Source organism: Betta splendens, chromosome 24 (assembly GCF_900634795.4).
Source record: "Betta splendens chromosome 24, fBetSpl5.4, whole genome shotgun sequence".
Classification (NCBI taxonomy): Eukaryota; Metazoa; Chordata; class Actinopteri; order Anabantiformes; family Osphronemidae; genus Betta; species Betta splendens.
Genome location: NC_040901.2, coordinates 8,860,921 through 8,885,367, shown reverse-complemented (window position 1 = coordinate 8,885,367; position 24,447 = coordinate 8,860,921). Strand labels below are relative to the sequence as shown.

General features: G+C 43.3%; 4 protein-coding genes across 13 annotated transcripts in view; 1 reads left to right on the top strand and 3 right to left on the bottom strand.

Moving 5' to 3' along the window:
- nhsl1b (NHS-like 1b) overlaps positions 1-8,253 on the bottom strand; it is a 68,655-nt gene extending 60,402 nt beyond the window's left edge. For 4 of the 8 annotated variants that reach the window (XM_029140995.3, XM_029141005.3, XM_029140999.3 and 1 more), the window contains exon 1: positions 6,480-7,189. In XM_029140995.3, coding sequence (XP_028996828.1) covers positions 6,480-6,798 — 319 coding nt within the window. In that variant the 5' untranslated portion in view covers positions 6,799-7,189. Of the gene's footprint in view, positions 1-6,479; positions 7,190-7,622; positions 7,930-8,040 lie in introns of those variants that run through there. The other 4 variants (XM_055506510.1, XM_055506511.1, XM_055506509.1 and 1 more) reach the window with 4 other exon arrangements.
- A 933-nt stretch (positions 8,254-9,186) lies between these two features.
- Positions 9,187-14,918, bottom strand: acbd3 (acyl-Coenzyme A binding domain containing 3). The gene is made up of 8 exons (XM_029141481.3): positions 14,651-14,918; positions 13,397-13,538; positions 12,904-13,044; positions 12,552-12,710; positions 12,136-12,310; positions 11,776-12,022; positions 11,359-11,646; positions 9,187-11,248 (listed from the first exon to the last, which is right to left on the bottom strand). The coding sequence occupies exons 1-8, from the start codon at positions 14,916-14,918 to the stop codon at positions 11,034-11,036; spliced, it is 1,635 nt and encodes a 544-aa protein (XP_028997314.1). The 3' UTR covers positions 9,187-11,033.
- Positions 14,919-16,448: 1,530 nt separating this feature from the next.
- mixl1 (Mix paired-like homeobox) lies at positions 16,449-19,112 on the top strand. The gene is made up of 4 exons (XM_029141600.3): positions 16,449-17,059; positions 17,146-17,366; positions 17,479-17,605; positions 17,692-19,112. Exons 1-4 carry the CDS (start codon positions 16,963-16,965, stop codon positions 18,267-18,269), a joined length of 1,023 nt encoding a protein of 340 aa, XP_028997433.1. The 5' UTR covers positions 16,449-16,962; the 3' UTR covers positions 18,270-19,112.
- Positions 18,424-24,317, bottom strand: lin9 (lin-9 DREAM MuvB core complex component). 3 transcript variants are annotated; one of them, XM_029140410.3, is made up of 15 exons: positions 24,170-24,317; positions 23,237-23,269; positions 22,859-22,950; positions 22,426-22,539; positions 22,192-22,322; positions 21,844-21,969; positions 21,578-21,735; positions 21,299-21,432; positions 20,926-21,054; positions 20,499-20,600; positions 20,328-20,408; positions 20,102-20,227; positions 19,774-19,956; positions 19,448-19,545; positions 18,424-19,361 (listed from the first exon to the last, which is right to left on the bottom strand). In XM_029140410.3, exons 1-15 carry the CDS (start codon positions 24,198-24,200, stop codon positions 19,256-19,258), a joined length of 1,644 nt encoding a protein of 547 aa, XP_028996243.1. In that variant the 5' UTR covers positions 24,201-24,317; the 3' UTR covers positions 18,424-19,255. The 3 variants fall into 3 exon arrangements, with proteins under 3 accessions (XP_028996243.1, XP_028996244.1, XP_028996245.1); XM_029140411.3 differs by lacking the exon at positions 24,170-24,317 and adding an exon at positions 24,084-24,162; XM_029140412.3 differs by lacking the exon at positions 24,170-24,317 and adding an exon at positions 23,473-23,967.
- Positions 24,318-24,447: the final 130 nt, after the last annotated feature.

The following is a 24,447-nucleotide window of genomic DNA, read 5'->3' as shown; positions in this document are numbered from 1 at the left end:
CTGCAACATTAAACATTACGTCTTCTTGCCTTGAGCCTGTTTATTCAGCTGAGGAAGTCTGTCGAATGTCGTCACGGTTTCACGAGAATAAAAACGTGCCAGAAAAGAGCTGACAGACAGCTGTTCCTAAGGAAAGGTCTGCTTCCAAATATAGCTGAAGCTCCACCCTAACGTCTCATCTTCCTGCAACTAGTTTTGAAACGTTGGCGACCCAAAATTCAACTGTTGCTTCTACACAAGTTCAGAAGAAGCCGCGGAACCTGTTTTGAGATACGCTGATCATTTTTTAGAGTGTGAGGGCAGCTGCTAAATGTAAACACACTGATTTAATGCTGACGAGCGTGTTTCTCTGTTTAACTAGTGCGCACTAGTTAAGTGACAGATGTGGCAGAAAATCTGTATTTACTTTTCCTGAGACCATCATGGAGTGGGACGCTGTGTGCTTGTACCTCTAAGTAAATGTGTACAGTGTGTTTCTGAGCCTTGAATGTAGTAAAGTATAGCTGCTGGATAACAATAGACTTAATCTTCCTGTAAGATGAGCTCCCACCTGCTGCAATGTATCATTACATACTGTATGGATGTCTGCGTGCATGTCCTACTGTACACATCACTACTAAACCATAGTACTCAATAGGATGTAGTAAATCCTATATTTTGCTACAATCATTAGAGGCTACTGTGTAATTATACTGGATTTTCTTGACATCTGTCACGTGTGAACTATCCTGATGCTACAAAAGGACATAGCACCAACATCTACTAAATTTAATTCATGTTAAATACTTTAACTATCAACATGTTGGCCCAGAGAAGCAGAGAAAATGCATTGTATACTGTACCACTGAGGCTTAATGGGTAACCACTGTATGCGCCAAAGGCTACCTTTAACATATAAGTACCGATGTTATCTTATCTTAGCACAAGCAAACAAAGCTTTGCTGCACTGGTACATGCAAAATCACATTTAAGCTCTTTCTGAATCCCTTACACGGTCAGTTAACTAATCTCAACACGGATACGTGGCAAAAACGCCTGCAGAGAAAGTTTCATTTGGACCAGCATATGCTGAGTTCAAATAATGCAAAAAGACAGTTTTAATCATGTACTGTATGACTACTACACTAGCAGCCAGCAAAAGCATGGACAGAGGGAGTTGAACTAACATAGACATAATAAAAATGTATAAAAGGGAGGAAAAAGATTAGAAGAGAGACAAAAAGCCAGAGAAAGATGAGGGATGGGCAGGGATCACGTCTTTGTTGTGGCAAGGGGGATGACATCAAAGTGCAGAGGATGAAGTGAGATGACAGAGCAAAGGTCTGGAAGCCATATGAAACAACAGGAACAGCGAAAGGAAGAGAGATATAGAACATGGAGTACGAGGAAGAGCCATAAAACCAGAGGAAAGAGGGAGGGAGAGCTGAGGCAAAAAAGGGAGAGTGACCAACAATGGAATATGCTGAAGCATCATGTCACAGCTGTGCTCACACACACACACACACACACACACACACACACACACACACACACACACATACTTAGCACAGGATGTGAAAGCATTTGGCCGCACGGCGTGTACGAGCCTCTCTCAATCCAGTTTGTCCGTTGAGCAACAAATCTTTCCCAACACTTAACACAGGCTGTGTGTTCACAGCACATTTTGCCTAAATTCAGCATTTTTTGGCACTCCAGTGGAAATACACTGAGACCTGAACATCTGGCCTTTTGTGCCTCCTCCAAAACAATGGTTGTGTAAAATCTGGGCTTTGACCTCAACTTGAATTCTTCAACTGCACCACAAATGCATAATTCTAAAATATACAAAAGAAACAAGGCTATAAAATCCCAGTAAATGCATTTTGTGCACAGCTCAGTCGATATTGACAGCTGCTGCCTGTCATCTCTGTAGAAACAATATGTCTCCATAAAACGTATGCATGCATTACAGCTTGTGTCTGCATCTGTCAATGCACAGGAACTTCAAAACAGACTGACAGACATAAGAAAACTCTCAGAGATGAAGTGCTTTCCCAATCCATGCCCAGATCCTCCTCCCGGCAGAGATCACTACAGTGGAAATTAAATCTCGCTCATCTCTTGCTGGATGGTTAAACCCTGGATTACCCCAAACTGACAACCTGCAAGTATTACATCTGGCTTCTCTCAGTGCCCATGATATGTGACTGTGTTTGTGCAAAGCCATGATTATTTCAGACTTTTTATATCAAATACATAAAGAGAACAATATGTTCAGACAGAAAGGGATTATTTCACTTTCTATAAATAAGACAGGTCTTAAATGCACTAGTACATAACACAGAGTGGTCTGATTTTCACTATCAGGCCACACAGGCTTAACTCCACGGGCCAAGACTTCACAAACACACACACACACATACACACACTATCTAAATTTAGTAATTTCTTATCAACTTTACTGTCTCATACTATCCAGAGCAAAGCAATCTCTGACAGGTTCAGTTTGATTAAGTCAAAGACTTGCACGATGGAGCAGAGTAGACGTCCGGAAATTTCACGCCGTATGATTATGAAATATTTCATGGCAACAGATTACCGAAGAAAACCCACTGGTGTGTACAGTGCAGGACAAACACGCATGAAAGCTTTTGGAACAACCCGTGCATTCATCAGTCATCTCTGCTTCTTCCACTTCCTAATACTCCCCTGTGCACCGGCCAGGGTTTCATCTGAATCCTGAGCAGTGTGCATAAAGGCGTGAGAGAGGCCAGTAGCAAGTGTGCACCTAGACACAGTCCAAGTCAGATCATAGCAATATCCTACTTCTTTTCTCTCTCTCGTTCCCCGTTTGTCCCTTTCTCTCCCTTTTGTCTTCCATAGGACCAGGTTGACCTTCAGAACCAGGCCAGGCTCTGTTTGCTGGAACCAGGCCGGTGGGAACTGACTTGTGGATTCTGGCTGCGTAATGAATGCCTCCATCAATGAATGGAGGGAATCACGGCCCTTCTGACTGAAAAGTGCCCGGGGGTATTGAGGTGGGATGAACAGCGATGTGTATGTCTGCGTGTGTTTGTGTGGCAAACAGGAAAAGATGGTTTAAATACAGCAGAAAGTTGAAATTTGTTTATCCAGAAATGAGTACGCTTTGTTATTCTATATCTTCTGACAAGACACACATGTTGGACCATACTGAACAGATTTAGTTTTTCAGCCTTCCTCTTCATTCCTCAGCAGTCTTTATAGTAGAATCCACACTAGCTAGTGTGGTCACAGGTTCTTGAGAAGCAGCACACATTAATCACATTTATCTCTCAAAACCATCTACAAATATCACAAAGATAGGGGAGGAATTCACAGTTTACACAAGTGTCAACAAGCGGTAGAGAGGCTGTGGACATTAATACCTCAGCTGTAAACAGGTTTTTTCTCATCATAGTATTAAAGCCTCAACGCAGCAGGTAGCTTGTGGGCGCCAAGATATCAGGGAGGCCCCAAGATTCTCCCAACTCCAATTAACCTTCACTTGTTCGACCTACTTTCGACATTAATATAGCACACTCCCAATTCAACCCGCTGCTATATTTGGCAAAGGCTCAGGTTTTAACATCACACTGACAAAAGTCAACCAGCTGCCTAGACCTGAATCAATTTAGGTGCCTAATTTACTGTACAATTTCCAATTTCTTCTTTGTGACAAACACATATGTGTCTTATAAACATCTTTGTGTTGAATAATGCTGATACAAACAAATATTTAAAACTGTGATGGTAAAACATTTGGGATTTAACATCCATGCTGCTCTTTTCCACCACTACTACAGCTGATGAATTTATTTAACTCAAACTTCACTTACACCATCTAAAAAACACAATTGTCTGTATAAATGAACTGTTCTGTCATCTAAAAGCTGGGGTCATCACCTGGGTGTGGTGGTGGCAGCCCATTACACAGTCTCTGTTGGCCGTTAGCAGAAACCCAATCTATGCAAACTAGACTTTGCTTAAACTCTTAACTCTAAGTGTCAGATGTCCCCTCTGAGGTTGAAAAAAAAATGACCTCTGACCTTTGCCCTGGCCTCCACAAATGGATTAACAGTGGAATGAGACAGTCAAAATACACACCGAGAGGAAATCCCACCTGCCTATCAAGTCTTTGTTCAAAGTGCTCCTTATGATTACAAACTAAGACACTACAGACACACACACTTGCTACGTCGGTCCTTCAATGTCAGACCCACTATACAGGGGCCCCTGTAGCTGCCCCTCAAATGTAATACGATCCATCTCTGAGATGCAGTTAGAGGAGGAATCCTGACCCACAGTACTCAAAGACAGGAGGCTCAGTCACACTTAAACATTCACATGCAAACCTTAAGCCTAGGATTTTTTTAACTTATATTGGAAAGGGAAATAACAATTTACAAGATAAAATAATAAATAATGATGATAAAACTAATAATACTTTTTAATACTACAGATATTGTTATTGTATTCAACAAGTGGTAATTCAGTACATTTAATATGTGCTATTTTTGACAAACACTAGAATGGCTCTTTTTTGGTTGACAGCTAGATTGTAGGCCTGGGTAACTGCGTAACTGCTGTTATGCATTTGTTATACATTGTTAGCAAATAATACATGTTCTAAACTGGAAACAGTCGAACCTCACACCAGACACAGCAAAACAAGAATCTGTGAAACATTTAGATAAGTACTTTGTAAAGCGGTAGATAATGACTCGCTGCGGCAGCTGTAAAATACTAAAACATGCCCATTTCATGAATTCACATGTGTTACACATTAACTTCCATACAAATACTCATTCAAAACAACCCAGACAGCTGCTCCATAACATGACATATTCAAATCCTCTACTCCCTTCCTGGATCAATGCTGCAGGGTGCTACAAAAGGCATTTTTTCAGACAGGTGTGTGTGTGTGTGTGTGTGTGTGTGTGTGTGTGTGTGTGTGTGTGTGTGTGTGTGTGTGTGTGTGTGTGTGTGTATTAATGATTCTAGAGGCAATGCACCCGGTATTGGCCTTGAGGATATGTGGGAGCTGGCAACAGAAGATCCCTATGCAACACGGCACATTCCTGTCTGCTCTGTCACACCTTGCCTTCAGCTGATAGCTTTGACTTTTAAAAGAGTTGAACGAGAGAAATTTTTAGAAGCAGGAACGCACAACCTCACCCAGGAGTTTATCATTGAGAGCATTATGTCAAGTGATGCCATGGGATAACAGGGGATTTGTTAAATGTGTGGTAGCTGTCATGTAGCAGCACCCTCCAGACACACAGTAGGTTGATGAAGTATCACGGTAAGTGTGTTCAGTCTAAGGCACGTCATACATCATATTCATTCATGTCTGGGAACTGTCTGCTCACCTTAGCAGATCAATGTACCCTGCATGTACATGAAGTGAGTCACGATCTGACACAGGGTGAACAGATAGAAAAGAAGGACAGCAAAACAACACAAAAGACCCGTGAGTCACAACTTAAATCATCCTCATTCACTGATGGCTGCTGGAATCTGGGCTTGCCGTGTGAATCCTACTTTGCAACATATTTGTAAAGGCAAATTAGGCCAACAAAGAACCTGTGCATGGAAAAAATAGAAAGATATAATCTCATAACCACACTGTTGACAAACATTACAGCATAAATTATTGAATAGAACACCGTGGTAAATTATAGAAATACTTATAAACCCTATTATTGGCCAGTAGACAACAACAGGCCTATCTATACTATCTGCACAAAGCTGGAACAGTCACCACTGTCCAAGTCTGAGTTAATATATAATCTCTGTGAGTGAGACTGAGAATAGGCTTCTATGTGGGCACGCAAAACAAATCACACAACAAACATGGGCAGCAAATAACATAGATTTTCCATTCATCTTTGCACCGACCAACTACACTTACATGGCTACAACAGGAAAAAGAGGTGTCAGACTTAGATGTTTGTGTGATTCAATGTTCTGATGGCCTGAGCACAGATGGTCAACGTGCTGAGAGGAAATCCATCACGTGTGACAGCCCTCAGCACCCCTAATAACTACGTCTGAAGCAAGACAAATACAGCCATGTGGCCACAGACACCAGTTACTCCTCCCTGCCTCTTTGACTGGGACACAGTGTGACTGTCATCATGTACCTGAGCACGACTATGTTATTATGACACCACACCACAGGCCTAACAGAATGACAAAAATAACATATATAACCAGTCTTTAAATTAAAGAAAATGAATACTGCTTTACTTTATACTAGACTGGGGTCATAGTGCAGTATTTGTGTACTTATTGTATATTTCTTATATAATGTGTGTGTTCTCATTGTACTGTACTGATCCATTTGATTTTACTGCTGTAGGTGTTAAAACATTTCTCACATGTTTAGAGACATAACCTCCTATTTGTGTCTTAATTTGTGAAATTATTGAAATTATTCACGTCTATAGACATCGTAACTATAGGACGCGCAAACTTACGGATGTGGATTTTCTTGGGATCCAAGCGGCCCACTTGATCCTGGAGATTCTGCAGCCGCCCCTGGATCCTGCAGGACCTCCTGAACACCATGCCTGCCTCCACCTCGATGCCCAGGAAGATGTCGCTGGCGTGTCGGGAGAGGTCGGAAAGTTGGTGGATGATGCTGGTCAACGTGTGACAGCCGACCTCATCCAGGGACGAGAACAGCACCGGCTTCCGCAGCCTGCGCCTCGCGGGGTCCTCTCTCGGGAACCAGCCGTCCCGCGGCGACAACCTACTCGCGTGCCGCGGCTCAACGGTCCTCTGGTGAAAGGGCATTTTTGTTTTTTTATTTCATACCAATAACTCCAGCAGGGCCGAAAAATAAAATGTTCGCGCAAGTTTCTCGCGGCGTTAAAAGCGACCCAAGACGCGCCGCCCGCCCGCAGCTCGGGACGTGCGCCGGCCAGCAGAAGCCTCCGGTCCCGCCATATTTTGGGACTTTGTGCCGCTGTACACTGGAGACGTTGCCCCTCAGAGCCTATTCAAATTCAAGCAGGCGGCTCAGGCTGGAGAGCGACGAGGGAAAAAAAAACACACACACGCAAGGAAAAGTAGGGAAGTACCGATCAAAACCCGGACAGCACTACCACCTGTAGCGACTGGACTGGGAGCCAGATCAGCGGGAGGATAGTTACCTGCCTCCCCCGGCGCGGAGCCAGTGGAGCGGACTGGTGGAAAACCAGGCCCGGAGTGTGTTCGCAGCCGGAGCGGGAGTGAAGCCCTCGTGCCACGGTTAACTACGACGCTAGTACTTTTCCTTTATAGACACAGTCGCTTAAAGTCAAGCTAAGCTGAAGCAAGAAGCTAAATAATTTAATGCAATAAGCTACTAAGTAGATATTTTCACACTACATATTTTAGATTGTTTACAACACGTGGCTTCACTTGTATAAATCCACGAATGAAGCCCTGAAACTTCACTTTTCTTGTTTTAATAACAAATTTACCTCAAGGAACAGAAAAGTGACGTCACACACGGTTACACCTGCTAACCTAGCATTAGAACAACTATTGTATTTTAATTACATAATTACATAAAGCCACGCAGCTAAATCAAATAATGTTGTTGGAAGTTGTCTTGAAAGTTGAATAAATCTTACCTCGGCGAGTAGAGAACCGCTGGAGATAAGCTAGGTTGTCTAGTTAAATAAATTATAAATCTTTGTTTTCCAGAATAAACGGCTAACGTCAGAGTCGCTACGACAAAGAGAACGTTTCTCTAGTTCAATAACTGAACCGTCATAAACAAGCGTTTAGTTTAGCTTTCGTCTGATATAACAAATTTCTTAATGCTCAATAAAGACATTACAATATTAGCTGAGCTGTTTGGACACAGACATATGGTTTATACATGGTTAATTGCTTTAGCACTAATTAATTTACCCTTGGATAAATGTGCATTTTATGACATTTTATTATCAAACAGCCAAATGTAAATGTAAAGTTAAATAAATGCTTGTAACGTTAACGTATAGTCCTTGTGTTAATGTGTTCACTTCATCATTTATTGGCTCATACCCGTTAAATGTCTGCAGGACACACTCCGGATGTGCGCGTGTGCCGCTTTAGTCCGGTTCACTTCACCCTGAGACGTTCCTCCTGCCGTTCTGTGGATTCCAAAGGCCAGAGTCTCATCATTAAAAGCCTCGTGTTCAGTTTTAAACACACACAGGCCTCAAGTTCACTGGGCTCATCTTTAAATCTAGACAACTACGTCCAGCTGGGACAGCGTGTCTTTGCCGCATACGTACTGCGCCCCCTGGCGTCTGCACGTGCGCACAGCAACGTCAATGTATCTTCATGTCACATTCATTCCAGACCAGTATTTCGACTAGTAATTCATTCCTCAGCTATGTGATGTGTGGCAATAGTTTAACAAGTTACCCAATATTGTGTTGCAAAAGCTGAGTCAGTGCTAGCGGCTGTTTTACAGTTATAACACGATGACATTCCATGTGCATCGTGAAAAGACAGAGAGTTGGGCGTATTATCCTTTTGTGCACAAAAAATATCCATATTTTTCCTCCGGTTAAGTCTTTTCTTATTCAGTATTACATCTAAGAGACAAGTTCAAATGAGGAGCTTTTCAAAGATAACGCATGGCTTATAAACCACAGGTGTGTTGTAAAGCGGCAGCTCTGACTCACAGAAACATGAATGGAACTGAGTCACCTGTAATTTAGTCTGATTCACCTGTCGTGTGTGGGAAACGGTCTACTTGAAGCAATCTTAGTATCAGTCAGCGAAAGATGTACACAAGAAAGTTTATTCATTACAACTTAAAGTGACGAAGACTCCAGTTCTAGAGATGAACATAAGTTTAATCAGGATTAAATATATATATATGCCAAAAAAGATCTTGCAACTCATAAGAGATCCAAGCAGGTCGAAACAATACAAAAAGAGTTTTTCTGTCTGTTGTGAGACTCTTAAGGTTTTATACTTCCTATGAGTTCTGGACTTTCATTCAGGTAAAATGCATACACATAACTCATTCACCATTTTCTTACAGTGCATTGATTCTCAAAACCATAGCCTTCTTCCACGTCTAAAAACCCACACGCAAATCCATCTGTAGAATTATTTACATACAAGGCTCAACGTGTCAACTGAATCCATTTTGTGAGCAGTCTGAAACTGAAAAACGACAAACACCACGCAACAGAAGGTGAGGGAACTTCAACTTTATGGGCCACTGGTAGTGATATTTTGTTACACACATCACTGCACTGATAGGAGGCTGAGGAAGCCTCGAATTAATATGACAAATTGACAGTCAGCAGGACACTGGAGGAGCACTCACTGTTTGTTAGTGCACCAGGGTCTCACCTTTTTGGTTGAATGCACACGAAAATACACATTTACAGCTCAGCAAGTGTGATCAACCGAAACCAGATATCTCTTATGCCCATTGAACATACTCCACATTCAACAACCACCATTCTGACAAAATGCAGTTTATAATGCAACCAGGTGGAAGGTACACGAAACATGCATAAGAAACGCAAAACAAATAAGCAGAGTGAATCTTAAATTAAAAACATGTAAATGTCAGAACTAAGTTAGTAAAGCGACCATGTGACCCGAGACACAACTCTAGCTAGATTCAGATATGGGTTTGACAATACCAGAACTGAAATGACAGAGTAAGTCACCACCAAATAGAAAAAACAAAGAACAGCAACACAATTTGTATCAGACCTTAAGCCCCAATCAGATGTAACAATGTGCAGTGATGTCTAATGTTAGATTTTTTTTGACGTTTTTGGACATAGTTGTCCTTTTCTTCATTTGTCTAGAAAACTCTGAAGGGCAGACTTGCTGTCAGCAACTGAGGCAACTGGTTGGTGGTGGAAGAAACTGAAAGTAGTCAAGAAAATAAAATTTAAAAAAAACTATTTGTAGAGGAAAAGATAGTTCTTGTCATGTGTTTTCATACATATTGATCCATGTCACACAGTAGGATGCTTGAGTTGACAAGGCCTTAAACCATTCAGCCTGGATCAGTATCCTTCAGTTTCATGCTCTTTTGTATGTACGTTCTCACTTATGACCGGTCACTTCATTGGGAGTTTACTTTAAACTCTTCAATGACTTCCTGTTTCCCTTAATATTAGTAAAAATATACTCATGGCCTCAATCAGAATGTGTGAACAATATAGCACTGCCTCCACTGAACAATCCTCTCAGGCCATCATGTTTGTGTGGTAGCAGGGGAATAACTTGCCACAAAAATGTACCATAGTGATTAGATGTGTGTGTGTGTGTGTGTGTGTGTGTGTGTGTGTGTGTGTGTGTGTGTGTGTGTGTGTGTGTGTGTCTGTGTCTGAGTATGAGTCTTGGCAAAGACCAGAAGCTCTCGGTAGAACGAAAGGCATAGTGTTATGAAGTACATTTGCAACATCATTTGGTTTTCAACATTTTCGTGTTCTTGTGGGATACACAACCACTACCACCACCAAACAGGACACTTTGGCTCGCAGAGCAGTGCCGGACTCGACGGGATCCCGTTCGCGGCCTTGAACGCGTCGCCCGGGCCTGATGAGGCCACGCGGGACAGTGTCTGTAGTAGAAGAGGAGCCCAGGTAAAGAGTGGTACAATGCGGTAGGAGAGCAAAGTCCATCAGCTTGGTATACGTGAGCGCAGCAAGGACAGGTGGTGAATATTCAAAAGGATACACACTCCTCTTTCAAGAGCTTGATGACAGGATGTGGCGTGGGTTTATTCTGGGACGTGCTAGCGCGCGCACACACACACACACACACACACACACACACACACACAAGTCCAAGCTCCACACCGAGGCTCCACATGTGTCTTAGTTGCCCTCTGGTGTTTGTTTTCCACAATACATCTGCTCTCCCGTTTTCCTTCACACACACACACAAACATACAGATTTCTGTCACACACACACACACACACACACACACAAGTCGCCACCTACACACACAAACAGACAAATATATGAACATACACACTCCTCGGCTCCCCCTGTGTCTGTATTCAGGCTTATCTGGTGTAGTAGACTCTGTAGTAAACACTCTTGGAGCGCCAGAGTGAATAGGAGTTGTCGAACTTGAGCAGGTAAACGCCGCGTCCAGGGTACTGGTGGCTGCCAGCGTACACCTCCTCATGACAGTCCCGCCGGTAAACCGGCACTATCTCATCCACCTGGGGCTTCCCTGCCTCCTTCTTCGCTTTCTCCTCCTCATTGGGAGCTTCACCTGCAGAAAAAAAATAAAAAAATATATTTTTTTATATAGTAGAATTAATAATGTGTCATTGCTGACACATCCCCTCTTATTCTACACATACTTCCCCACCCACACCTCACCTTCTTCATCCTCATCATCGTCACTGGACTCTGACACGTGCACACTGACCGATGCCGAGGCCGCATCCGTCCACTCGAAGAAGACCCCAAAGCCAATGTCATAATAGTCCGTAGCAAACTCCCAGAACAGGTAGGAACCCTCCTCGTGGGTGGGAACCCGCACGGTGACCACCTCACCGCGCCCCACCGTGATCACACTGTCCGAATCCTGGCGGATTTTCTCCTTGAAATCTTTAATCTGTGGCCGCGTCCACATGGAAGGAGCAGCTATGATGGGTGGAGAATCAGCTGTAATTGAGGGATAAGAGCATTTTTAGAATCAGAGAGTTTTCTGCCTTGTTTACATTAGCTATATAAAACTAAATGCTGCCTGGACAAAATGAGTGTGGAGTTTTACTAAATAAACAGCCCACCAACCTAATAAAGGCCCATTCTCTGAGACCTCCTCTGCCGGCTCAGGTTCTGGCTCCCGGTCCAGGCTCTCGGAGTACGTGTCCGACTGGCCTCCATTGAGTGTGGGAACTTCCTCGCCCACAGGCGGCGAAGCCGAACATAACGGTCCCGCTGCCGAGGCGGAGATGGCGTCAGCGCTGTTGAAGCCGCTCGATTCCATGGTGCCGCGCATCATGGAATCAGCCTGCTGCTGTTGCCTCTGTAAGGTCGCCTGGGACGAGAGGAAGACGACACCGAAGCAGGGCCGTGAACGCCAAATCTCTTCTGTTTCTACAGAATAGTTGGACAATAAGCGCTTGTGTGTGCTTGGGTTTCCGGGCCTACCTGCTGCTGGGCCAGCTGGACCTGGTAGAGCTGCTGCATGTACTGCTGGTAGTGCTGCTCTTGCAGCTGACGGATGAGGCCCAGCTGTTGCTCTGGGCTGTTGGGGTATTGCTGCGCTGCATACTGTTGAAACTGCACCGCTGTCTGGGCATTCAGTGCCGCCATGATCTGTTGTCTGGGAAGGAGAACGGAAGGGGGAGAGTTAGAAGGAATTCACTGCAGACAACAAAAAGCTGTAAGGTTTTAAGCATATTCTTCTTTAAACCAAGTTATAGCTGACAAGGACTTCATTCTTTGAAAAGACAATGCTGCTGTAGCGACCAGTGTCATGGGAGTGTGATGATCATGTTCCAGTCAAATCAATAATCTGGAGGTCGCAGCATTAAGCACAAAGGCAGTGACACAAAGTTATATACTTCTGCTGCTCAATCCGGAGCCTCTCCTCCTCTGCCTGCCTCCTTTCCTCTTCCTCTCTTCTCAGCCTCTCCTCCTCCTCGAGTCTGCGTCTCTCCTCCTCCAGTCTAAGTCGCTCCCTCTCCTCCTCCTCTTGCCGCTGACGCTCCTCCTCCTCTTTCCTGCAGAGCAGCAAAGTCAGGAAGCATATCATAAATGATGCACATGCTTTACTAAAGACCATGACGTGATAAATGCCCAGTAGTCCCACTGCAGTTCCAAGGGTTCTTTTGCAACATGCAGAACAAACTGGGTCTGTATTTAGACTCTGCAGCAGATGGATTTCCCTACGGGACCTAATGCCGAGCATCTTACCTTTTTCTCTCCTGCTCCTCCCTTTCGATCTTGTGTGATGTGATGTAGGGAGCAAAGAGGTTACAGCACTTGTTAAGCAGCTTGACAAAATCCACCATGGCATCCTCCCTCTCCATGTTACCGAGGGACGCCCACTCTTTCCTACAGAAAGAGAAATGGAGGTAACTACAACAGCTGATACTTCTTTATATACAATATTTTTGCTTTACACATATAAAACAAAGGACATCAACATTGTTAACATTTGTGCAAACTGCTATTCTGTTAGAAAGATCTGATTAGTTTGGATTTTGAACACAGAGCCTGTTCAATTAGTCATCAGATTAGAAATATGACTTGAAGGCTATCTTTAAGAAATGCTAGTGTTAAGTTGACATTTACACTTCACTGAATGGTGCTGAGTGTGAATTTGCATTTCCTGGAACACAGACAAACTATAAGCCACAACAAAGAGGCCACATGTACAGACGCCACAGATCTCTGATGCTGTTACCTGCGATCATTTCCAAGGACATCGAAGAAGCCGACCTCCGGTGAGGCATCGGGATTATAGGGGCCCAATAACACTTGTTTGTGCAGAGCCACTAGTCGAAGCTTCTCCTCATAGGTGGGATGGAAGGCCTTGCCGTCTTTGTCTGAGAGCAGCAACGCAGAAGCAATTAGTTTGCATTTGTAATATTCCCTGCTGTGACGAGCGTGGGCCGCTTCCTAGAGCCATCAACTGTAAAACGTGAGGTTGTATAGTCTTCAGAACAACGGGGTACCCACCAAGTGCACTATTTATGTAGGTTTATAACAATTACAAGACAAGATCACGTCAGCTTTAGTGACAGCTAAGGTGCAGCAAAGCAACTTAACCCGTGATTAACCACAGGGCACAGATTGCTATCACACAGTGAGGCAATGTGGCCTAAACCTGTTTGCACAGTCATGTCGGGTATTATGTAGTAACAATAGCAGTACAAATAACCTACACAGCTAGTGTTCAGGATGTGAGCAAAGCAAACCCTACCCTGACTACACCTTCTACCTGTCTTAAGGTAAGAGGAGTATTTATAGTACTTGTTAAACACTCTCGTGTGTCATGAAAAACCTGCAGCGTCATATTGTAGGTCAAGTTAATGCTACGTGACCTGGTCGTTTGCATGCATAACATAAGTCCTAGCTGGTGTTTCCTGGTGGGAGTGGTGTGGACACCAGGCTTTTAGGGCTGGAAAACTGGCTGATCGTCACACGATCTTTTCTGTCCGGAACCATCGCCCTAAACAGCGGTGGTAGGTGGATTCCCAGCTATCAATGGAATATAATGGACCGGTATTAAGCGCAGTTCATACAGGTCAGCGTCTCAGATCTGCGAAATAAACTTCCCAGTGGGGCTTCAGCCGCACAGCTGGACGGTCTGACCAGAACCTGTTCGTTTAAAACGGATAGTTAGCCTAACTGCCACCATCAGCTAACGCCAACCGACAACTCGAGCGACACCAGACAAACTGTTGTGTCCAAACGTTTCCGTACTGAAAATCGCAGTTTGTTTCACTCCGTGACAGCCAGCTAACAGCGTGTTAGCCCGTCGTTAGCCGTGGAGCTAACGTACATGCACTGCTGCGGCTGACAGCAGCAGTAGCTACGACAGTGACAGCTAGGCTAGCAAGCTGCTAACGTCAGACAGCGACTGTCCCTGTCCTTTAACGGTAGGATTTAAGGCTAACGCTAGCGGGTTCCCGCGTCGAACCGAGCCTGGGTTTACCTTTAAAGAACTTAAGGGCCATTCCGTAGAGCTCTTGTAAAGAAAAGCCCCATTTCCTCTCAATCGCAGACCTGGCAGTCTCTCCATCATCGCCCCCAGCGGCACCCGGTGCCTGGGTCTCGGCTGGCGTGGAATCGAGGTCCGGCTCTTCGACCTGGCTTTGCTCGCCCTCCGGATCGGGACTGAGGGTGAGGCCATCGATGGACACTTCGAGCCGGCTGGAGGGAGCACTATCGAGGTCGCCGCTCTGAACCTCTGTCGCCATCATGTAGACTGTCAGCTGAAGCGGCCACGTACCTACTTCCGCTTTGACTGGGCGGAAGTTCCGGTAAATGCTTCCCCGAATAACTAATGACGAAGCTTTAACCGAGAGATTGTTAAGACACAGAAAATATGTTGTAACGTGATTTTGTTTATTTTTCTACCAATATGCATGTAAGATTGTTATTTAAAATGTATAGGGGCTGCAAAAATGTAAAAAAGCAACTTGTTGTGTGTAAACTTGTAAAGTTTACACTATAGCGCTTTGAAGTACTACTGAAGTACTGCTACAGATATTTTACTCAATTTACTTTAAGTATATGATCGAGAATGTATTAAAGAAGAATTTATTAAAGCATGTATAAAAGAATGAATAAAGAAAATATTTTTTGAACAAGCCAATACTTATTTGTTTATTATGATGACAAAAAGGAAATAAACTAATGAAAACACATGTTACATTGGATTAGCCAAATACACAAACACTGAACACATACCAGTTGTCATTTTAACATATACCTGCAAACTTGTGAGGATAATTTAGCTGTCTGTCTGCAGGCTAAATGGATAGTGGTCAGGACAATCCATGGGTGTAGTTGTCAGTCTTTTAAGGTGTGAATGTGCTTTTGTTTGTGTCTACAAAGGCTGATGTCTACTGGAAATGGTCAGTACAGATCTCAAAGTGTTTGATGTTTGGAAGTGGAGTCTGTTAAGGACAATATGAGCTGATTTCCTGGAAACATGCTCTTTGATCAAATTTAATGTTCTGTATAGTTGAGACAGTGACAAACTATGATTAAATCCAACAATAAAAGCAAAAGTATGTTGTGTTTTTCTTTTATTTTCAATGCTAATCATCTGTTTAACTCTGGCCATGACTTTGTGGACACATGAGGAGGACCTGTCAGTGTTGATTATAAAACATCAGTTAACTTTAACAGTCTGGTTTTAAGCGGAGCACTCTGGTCTGTGCACACAGGCAATAACCAATTAAGGCCCTCAGACAAAGCAGCTTGTGAATTGTGAATGAGTCAACCAACAAGCACATCCTACCTGAACAATGCTGCATGTGTCAAAGGACTGAGATCAGAAAGAGCCGTTGCTGAAGTGAAAGAGCACAGTTCAACAAATGATTTACAAATATCCACAGAGCATTAAGAAAAGCAAGCAGCAAGAAAGTCTGGTAGTTAGATCACAGCTAACAGCCAAAGCAAGTGAATGGGTCGCAAAGTTGTAATAATTAAAATGTCTGCATACGCTGCCAGAATACACAGGAGCATTAGTTTGCCAGTGCCCGACCTTTTGACTTTCTGCCCCCTCAATGAAATGAAAGGGGCCCATTCAATAATCCCCCTGATCACTTCTAAAGAAAGATTTCTTCCACTGAAAGGCACAGGACGCATCATTCCCTACATAATGTAAAGGAGTGGGAAGGAAATCTGCAGATGATCCAGACTGATATAAAACATCAAACTTTTTAATAGGTCTGAAACAAGACTGCAGACACTAATGGTGTTTTTAAGCTTTTACTATAAAGTGGGTGAGAGCAGTAAAAACGCTTAGATTCACCATTTTACTTGGTCTGTTAATGCGAAATTATATTGCATTGGATTATAAATGATTGTATATTGAATGTGAAGCTTTTTTATAAAATGTTCTCTTTTCACCAAGTAACAAACCACAGCTCCTTTGCGTCTCTATTCCCCTGAGGAAATGGCAGTTTCCGACCGCTCCTCTTTGAAGGTTACGTGTCCATTACTGCTTCATCCATTCCAAAGCGGCTAAACGTTTTCTCCGCCGACGTGTATTGCGCATGCAGATTCCATTAAAAACTCCTTAAAGAGACCCGCGGCCGCTGCAGCGCCCCAGGTGTGATGCGTTCACACCTCCGGCGGCCCCGCAGACGTCTGCGGCTGCCGAGCCGGCCAGCGCTGATGGCCGGACCATTCACACGTCCGCGCAGCTTCACCTTTGATCGCGGGGGGATTTAACCCCGAGCGGCGCACGGGTCCCCAGCTCAGTCGGTCGCCGGAGGTGAGACGAGGACGGTCATGTCTGCACTGCACGGGAACATGCGCGTCGGGGACCTGAACCCCTTCCAGATGTACCAAGACGGGGCCCTGCAGATGAACGGCGTGGCGAACTCAGGTTTGGAACCCACGCGAAACATCACGCAACAACTTCACATTTTTCACGCATCTGCCGCAGCAGCTAACCAGACGGTGCCTTTTCAGACTACTCGGCTCCAGATGTTACGCACTACCTGAACTCCGCCAACTCGGTGCCCAGGGACGATAAATGCGTGGGGATACTGACGCACAGGAGAAAGAGGACCAACTTCACCCAGCAACAGATTGAGGTGCTGGAGAAAGTTTACTCAGACACCAAGTACCCGGACATCTACCTGAGGGAGAGGCTGGAGGCTCTGACCGGACTACCGGAGTCCAGGATCCAGGTAGTGTTCCGACCTCTTTTACGCACAAACTCTCAAGATTAAGGGACTTTTTAAAATTATTTTATTTAATTTCCTCTGTGCTCATGGGGTTCGTTCTGTCTTCCAAACAAAGGTGTGGTTCCAGAACAGAAGGGCCAAGTCTCGTCGCCAAGTTGGCTCCTCAGTCGCCATGAAGGTCTCCAACCCTCCAGCAGCGGGGTCCTTCAGCCAGCTCCACAGCAGGATGCCCCCAGAGAAAGGTGATTACCGCTTAAGGCTCATGTTTAATGCTGGAAACGGCCATCGTCTCCTATATGGATTATAAAAGCATTTTTTTATTTTTCAGTTTATGACAACAGCCATGGAGCTGACCCCCGCAGGCTAGGAGGCTTTGGATTAGAGGATAGTTTCAGGCCGATGATGCACCAAAGCACAGAGAACCAGCAGCAGACCAGTCTTCCCACCAAACCCAGCAGGTATCATCCCACATCCATCTCCTGCATTTATGAGAAGGAGGGGACAAGATTGATGCCTGAGGAGCTGCAGCGACACAAGCTGAGCGTTAACGTGCCGTGCTGCAACATCCACCTTTACCCCAAAGAGAACGAGCCTCAACCCAAGATCGAGACCCACATGACCAGCAGCCAGGATTCAAAAGTCCTCGTGGAATATGATAATTTTCCTCCCAACAAAACCATCGGGCCAGAAATGAAAGTGGTGATCCCTCCCCTCCCCACCCAGAATAGCTTCAACAGGTCATCACCAAAGGACTCAGGGTGTCTAATCCAGTATCCACAGGTGAGGGCAACAGCAGCAAGGTTTGATCCTTTCTCTCCAATCCAAGCTGCAGAGGCCCAGGACTTTACTGACTCGGACTCTGAGTGGGAAAACGAGGCTATGGCCGGCTTTGGGGCGTTCATGTGATGCTTCACAGTAGATGGCTTAATGTATCATAAGAGCTGATATTAAGAAAGTTAAGTGTATAACATGTAGCGGTATAAAGCTGGTATTTATTTAAAAAAAATGTTTGTTATAAAAAAATGATTTGTGTGAATGATTAAAGCTATGAGACCAAATACAGAGTTGCAGTAATGTGTTTAATATAAAAAGACAAACATTTATATACAACTGCCCCTGGGGCATTCCCATATACAACTATACAAAACTCAAAAGAAGAATCTCTTGGGGAAGAAACAGTTAAGTTGAATTTAAATGTACATGAGACGCAGGCTTAGTGTGGGGGCTGATGCAAGGAACATGCCAAGTGTGGAACTGCTAACGAGGAGTAAAAGGCATCAAACCCCAGAGTTCTCCTTTATAAAAATACCAAAATCTCTTTTCAGTGCACACAAAATTACAAAAGCCATTTCTGAAACACAGAAATGTTGATGTCACTACTAACAATCAGATATTTTACAATTATCTACAATAAGCAATTAAAAAAAACATTCTAGCCCCCTGTGCGTCAGCGGAATGACAGAACAACACTTACATGGGGAAACTTTAGAGTCAGCAAAATATTGTTTTAGAACCATACAAACCTATTCAAAAATAAATAAATACAGATTATAAAAGCTGTAAAAATTAATGTTTGGCACATGAAACTAATAAATAGTTATTGAGTAATTTGTACTTGTGGATTTGTGATCAAAAGAAAAAGTCTTTTAGTTTTGTGTTCAATTGTGTGCACAAACATTTTTATACAATAAACATGTGAGTAAAATACTTAAGATATTCTCCCTCCATTTAGAACGAAGCCTTAGGAATCTTAACAAAATCATTTCTCTGGGACGTATAAGTTGTGTAGAGGCGGCCCGGAACATCCACACAGTTGAAAGCACCTTCTCAAAAGGCAGAATAGTTGGACCACACTTGTTTGAGTGTGCGGTGGATTGAGGATCGACAGATGCTTAGACTGCATTGGTGTTGTTGGCAGCAAATGCATGCAGATTGCCCAGCTGACTAAGGCCACTCTGGATGTGTGCTACATGGATCTCAACATTGTTCTGGAAGCAACTGGAAAGACACAAGGGACAATTAAATGTGATGATTAGCTGTGAAACTGAACCGTAACACTGATTAACTGTGGCAGAATCACCTACCTGAGGTTGGAGGGATCAATTGTTGCCTTGATGTCATTAAGAGAATCTGTAAGAGACTTGAACTCAAAGGAATTCAGATCTCCTCCATCTGCCAGACACTGAAACAAGCAAATAACTGATATATGAATAACACAACCAAAGTAGTAACAAACTATACACATTGTTTGCTAGTTAACACTGAAGCTGTTGAGCATCTGCAGATCCTCAATTTGTGACAAATGCAACTTTTTTTTTTGCTTGAATTTGTTTTCATACCTGAAAGAAGTTAACCAAAGTGAACTAACAGAAACACACTGAGCCTAGTGTTTATGCTGTATATTCTCTACCTTGATCTGTAGAAGCAGAGCAGTGAGGCGGGAGATGAGGTGCGTGAGGCTGGGGTTTGTAACGCTCTGCTGTCCCTCCTTCAGGGAGTCGCTCAACTGCACCATCTGCTGGGCCTCTTCCTCACAGCGCCGCCTCAGCTCTGCTGGGTGGTCAGCTGGAACCATGCCCTGATCTGGAGCGAGCTGAATCAACACGGCAGTGGTCATCGTCTTATAAAAAGCTCTGTGATCTATTTACTATTTTCTTCAGACTAGACAGAACTCATTGTAACTGATTATTTAGTGTGCTTGGCTAAGTGACGGAGCTGAAGTGCATTTATTAACTTACTTCACAACAGAAGTGTTGAACTTCATGAAGCACCTTTTTCAGATCTTTATTCAGCTGCTCCAGTTCAAGGACTGTGGCTGCATATCGCTTCTGGAAGTCCAGCTCTAATGGCACCGAGTATGATTTCTGAAACCAAAACCACATATGTAGCTAAAGTGATGCTTTTTCTGTCCAGTATGCAGCACACAGACCATTCACTGCCACTGAAGCAACATCAATAGCGTACCAGTTTCTCTGCCTCAGTGTTCATTTCTTTAAGGTGTTTGATGTGCTCCTTCTTTATCATGAGAATCTTGGACAGCCTTGTCTATTTATATAAAAAAGAAGTAATGAAAGTCAAGTAATGAAAAGGTTTTAGGACTCCACCTTTAAATCTTCAATTCATCAGTTTGTTTACCACTTGGACCAGGAATTTAACAGGAAACCCTCCTAGAGTATCTCCCTCAGCACCGAGTAGTTTGTTCCTCCATGGTGACTGATTAATTAGAGGGTCATTGTCCTGTTAAGGAATAACATGTTGCAGATTAATTCATCTTCATACGCTGCAGGACAAGACTTAGAGGTAGCTGTTGGTAACAGGAGATAAAGGCAGAGCTAGTTTTTATGTAGCACATATTGACCACTGTCTGATCTGCACTAACAGCGAACTAAATCCAATAGTACATTAAAACATACATTTGTATCAATACAACCCTCTCAGAATAATCGTCTTCCTGACAGTTGTCGTTACAAATAATGCAGATTTATAGCGACACCAATAATTGTTGACCACCAAAAGGAAGCATGACGAAAAAACATAACTATTAGATTCAGGTTTGCATTACCACAAGGACTGGAGTGGTAGCAGATGGGTAGGGACCTCTAGGCGGAGTCATGAGGTTTTGCATGTAGCGTGTTGACCGGTGCTTTTGAGCAAAGGCGGAGATAGGCATGGTCTCGTTTGGTTCATTGCTCTGGAAAAAGCAAAAGCTTAATATTGTGTCATAGATTTTGGATAGCACATCATAGCAGTTTGTTATGCTACTACTGTTGCACAGTGGAGGTTTACTGAGACATGTAAAGACCAGAAACTGTAACTGCTAATACAGTGATCACTTTGATTAGATCTGACATAAATGTTATAAAATATATACCTTAGGTTCATGCAGTTCTTACTACAGTAAGTAGACCTGTATCTAGACAACAGACAAATCTTACCAGAACTTCATAGTCCGGCACAGTGTGTGTTCCCAGGCCACTGCGGTCGAAGGTGACACGGTAAGTGGCAGCGGTGGTGTCCACTGCATCAATCTGTCCTGTGAACAACCCATCGTGGACGCCTCGAAGTCGAGCTGCCAAGCAAAGACAAAAAAAGAAGTGTGTTAGTGGTATTCATGCAGACAGTGCGAGCACAAATTTGTTCCTCTGTTTAACAGAAGTAAACTGGTCTTCTAAGCACTTTTCAGTTTGTTTGTTAAGCTCATACCAGTCTCTTACCAGTGACTTTAGTTCCTATGATGAGAGGTAGAGGGATTTCATCAGGAAGGTCTTTGCAGTTTGACACGTCTGAAAGTTTTCTTTGCTGCAGCAGACGCATTTTTTGCCTCTTCTGTCTCAGGGCTGTTCGCTCTTCAGCAAAAAATGCTGAAGAACACCTGAGCAGAAAAACAGTGCTCAGTGCTGTAGCAACTTTTTTCTAACATGTTACAACCTTGAACTTAAATATATAAACATAAGACACTTCTAATATTAATTTAAAATACCGTCTAGGTTTCCCCATTAGTCTCCTGATCGTTCCCCATTCAACCCTTGTTAGCTTTCTTGTTTTCAGGTTGGGAAAGGACTCCTTGAGACACAGGCAGAACTCATTGTCACCCTCAAAAAGCGGTCTGAAAAATAAAATAAAAAACAACCACTGTTTTAATAACGTTAATTAATTTGCTAGAAGTCATAGTATATTTTAAGTGCTCAAATAAATGAATTTATACATTGAATTAAAAAATGACTGTTCATTCTTTACATAAACTCTGGTTTAACTTAGAAACATGAAGACTGAGTTCTTATAAACTGTATTAATGTGTATTTATTTAACATCGTGAGCGGCTCTTTACCTGTCAATATTGGAATAGAACCATTCATAGATACACCACTTGTGAGCTTTGGGTAGCTTAAGGAGGTTTCTCAACCTCAGCCCTATTTTTTGGGATGCCTTCTTATCTGGTGTCACCACGTTAGAAAACTTCTGTGAAGCAAAGTAGCAGCAAACAGTTGTTTCACGTACATGCACACTACTAGAAACCTGAGGTAAATAGTGTATTATATTAGTAATAGTATATAAAACTGACCTGAGGTGTGGTGCTGACCCTCTGGCTCCTCCGAGGAGATCGAGAGGGGAGACGGTGCTGTGGCTGCTCATCTTCCTCCCGAAACAACCGGCTCCTCTTTGAACTCCGCGTGGGCTATAAAGACAAATGAGGTTAATAAATGGTACCAACAATAAAACCTGCAAAACAACCTATGTTCAATACAAGGAACAATGTTTGTGAGCATTTTGTGTGTGGAAAGTCCTCCTGTAATTTGATGGATATAAGCCAAATGCGAAGATGAACAAGCTGTTCTGGGTTGACAGTCCTGCACAATTTATTAAACTAACACTAGAAAACGTTTATTACTCAGTGATAGACAAGGTGAATTTTAATCTAAGACTTCTGATTTAGAATCCATGCATAATATTGTTGCTTTGATTTTGCCAGTGTTCAAACGGACTCAGAGGCTTACCGTGTCCATTGTAAGGGACGAATGTCGTCCCCTGGTATTGTGAGCTCTTGGGAAGTTGTTCTTTTCATTCAGAGTGTTAGACAAACTACCTTCTGCAAAAACAAAACGTGAGACGTAAGGCCAGCTACACAAAGAACTGCAGTGAAGCCCATTTCCCAGACAAACTTATTACAAATGTAATAATTTTATCCATATATAAGGAAGCAAATTCAACAACAACAAAGAACCCCTGAACCCAGTAATACTTTATTACAGAACAGTAATAGAGAAAAGAAAAAATATCCGAATCTGAAGATTATCATATGCAAAATTACTCTAGTTTACAGTAGCTTCCAATGTATATACAGTAGACAGTGTACCAAGACGATGCACACATACCTTTTAGACTGACAAGCGCCTCTGCTGAAGAGCCTGGTGAGAAAGACACAGTGGGCCACATCACACAAGGTGAAGCATCACACCAACAGCATTAGGAAACCGATCAGGAGAGATACAGAATGCACTTAATGTTGAACTAAGCATCGGTGCCGGGAGTAATGCGTGAGGCATCTTGACGAAGTTTGAGTTAAAATGTGTAAAATCTGTAACCCTGTCCTTTAAACGATGACACTAACCGGGTGGTTTAAATAGTAGCTAGCGCATCCGTTAGGCCAATGGCCCCAGAGTGAGCTGTCAAGCAACATGATCTGGGTAGATTACACCATGAAATGAGCTAAAAAAGCTAACGACAACTGTGTTACAAGCCGGTGTACGTATCCAGTCACAGAAATAGCAATTTGACGTGTTAGCAGAGGAGATGCTCGTCCGTTTCGGCTTCAAACAGTTTGTCAAAATGATTTAGAACGCGTTACCGTGTAACATTAACGTGCGCTAACTACCGTTTTTTTATAGAGAAGCTGTCACGTAAGATTGAAAACTGTGCCCAGCTAAACTCACAGATAACCGCTAGCATGTGTAATTGGACGTTGCGCATCTCGCGGCAGAGTTTTTGTTGTTACTGTTTACCATCTAAGGTTAGCGAACTCGTTAGCTCGTAGCTATGCTAACGTTATTTGTTTACCCAGTTAGGCTAAAGTAACTTGCTCAACTCCAGCATTAGCTATGGTTAGCCTCTTGTGCTAACAAGGGTTAGCTTACCTAAACCGACCGGTAATTCTTTGCGTCTAAAAATGACTTTATGGACTCTACTCAAAACGTACGATATCCAGTATATGGGCACAATTACCTGCCCATCGCCACATATGTATTTTATTACCACGGGACCGTTGCGTGTTTACGGTGCAAACTCCTTAAATTCGTGTTGTTACTCACTCTCGTCTAACAGCTGGTCCACCTCCGCCATCTTGAATTAGCCGCGCCGCTTTTCAAAGACCTTGTCAAAATGCATTCTGGGTCGGGACGCTGTCTGGAGGGCGATTTGAGAAATAAAAACGGCCTAATCCACAACGCCGACGGTTTAGCATTCGTTCCGTTTGACCTATTTGTACAAGCAGTCACAAAAAGTCACCAGGCAAAATGGTGAGTCCAAATGAGGCAGGAAAAGGCAGAAAACGCACTTCATATGAAAACTGGAGACAGTCTCACCCCAT

Coding starts and splice junctions, on each gene's coding strand:
- acbd3 (XM_029141481.3), bottom strand. CDS start 14,918: ATGATGGCGACAGAGGTTCAGAGCGGCGACCTCGATAGTGCTCCCTCC. Junction 12,023..12,135: donor TCCAGCTGGCCCAGCAGCAG/GTAGGCCCGGAA, acceptor CTCTCGTCCCAG/GCGACCTTACAGAGGCAACA. Junction 11,647..11,775: donor AGAGAATGGGCCTTTATTAG/GTTGGTGGGCTG, acceptor CCTCAATTACAG/CTGATTCTCCACCCATCATA.
- mixl1 (XM_029141600.3), top strand. CDS start 16,963: ATGTCTGCACTGCACGGGAACATGCGCGTCGGGGACCTGAACCCCTTC. Junction 17,060..17,145: donor GAACGGCGTGGCGAACTCAG/GTTTGGAACCCA, acceptor GTGCCTTTTCAG/ACTACTCGGCTCCAGATGTT. Junction 17,367..17,478: donor TACCGGAGTCCAGGATCCAG/GTAGTGTTCCGA, acceptor TTCCAAACAAAG/GTGTGGTTCCAGAACAGAAG.
- lin9 (XM_029140410.3), bottom strand. CDS start 24,200: ATGGCGGAGGTGGACCAGCTGTTAGACGAGA. Junction 20,228..20,327: donor ACACTGAGGCAGAGAAACTG/GTACGCTATTGA, acceptor TTTTGGTTTCAG/AAATCATACTCGGTGCCATT. Junction 19,362..19,447: donor ATTGATCCCTCCAACCTCAG/GTAGGTGATTCT, acceptor GTGTCTTTCCAG/TTGCTTCCAGAACAATGTTG.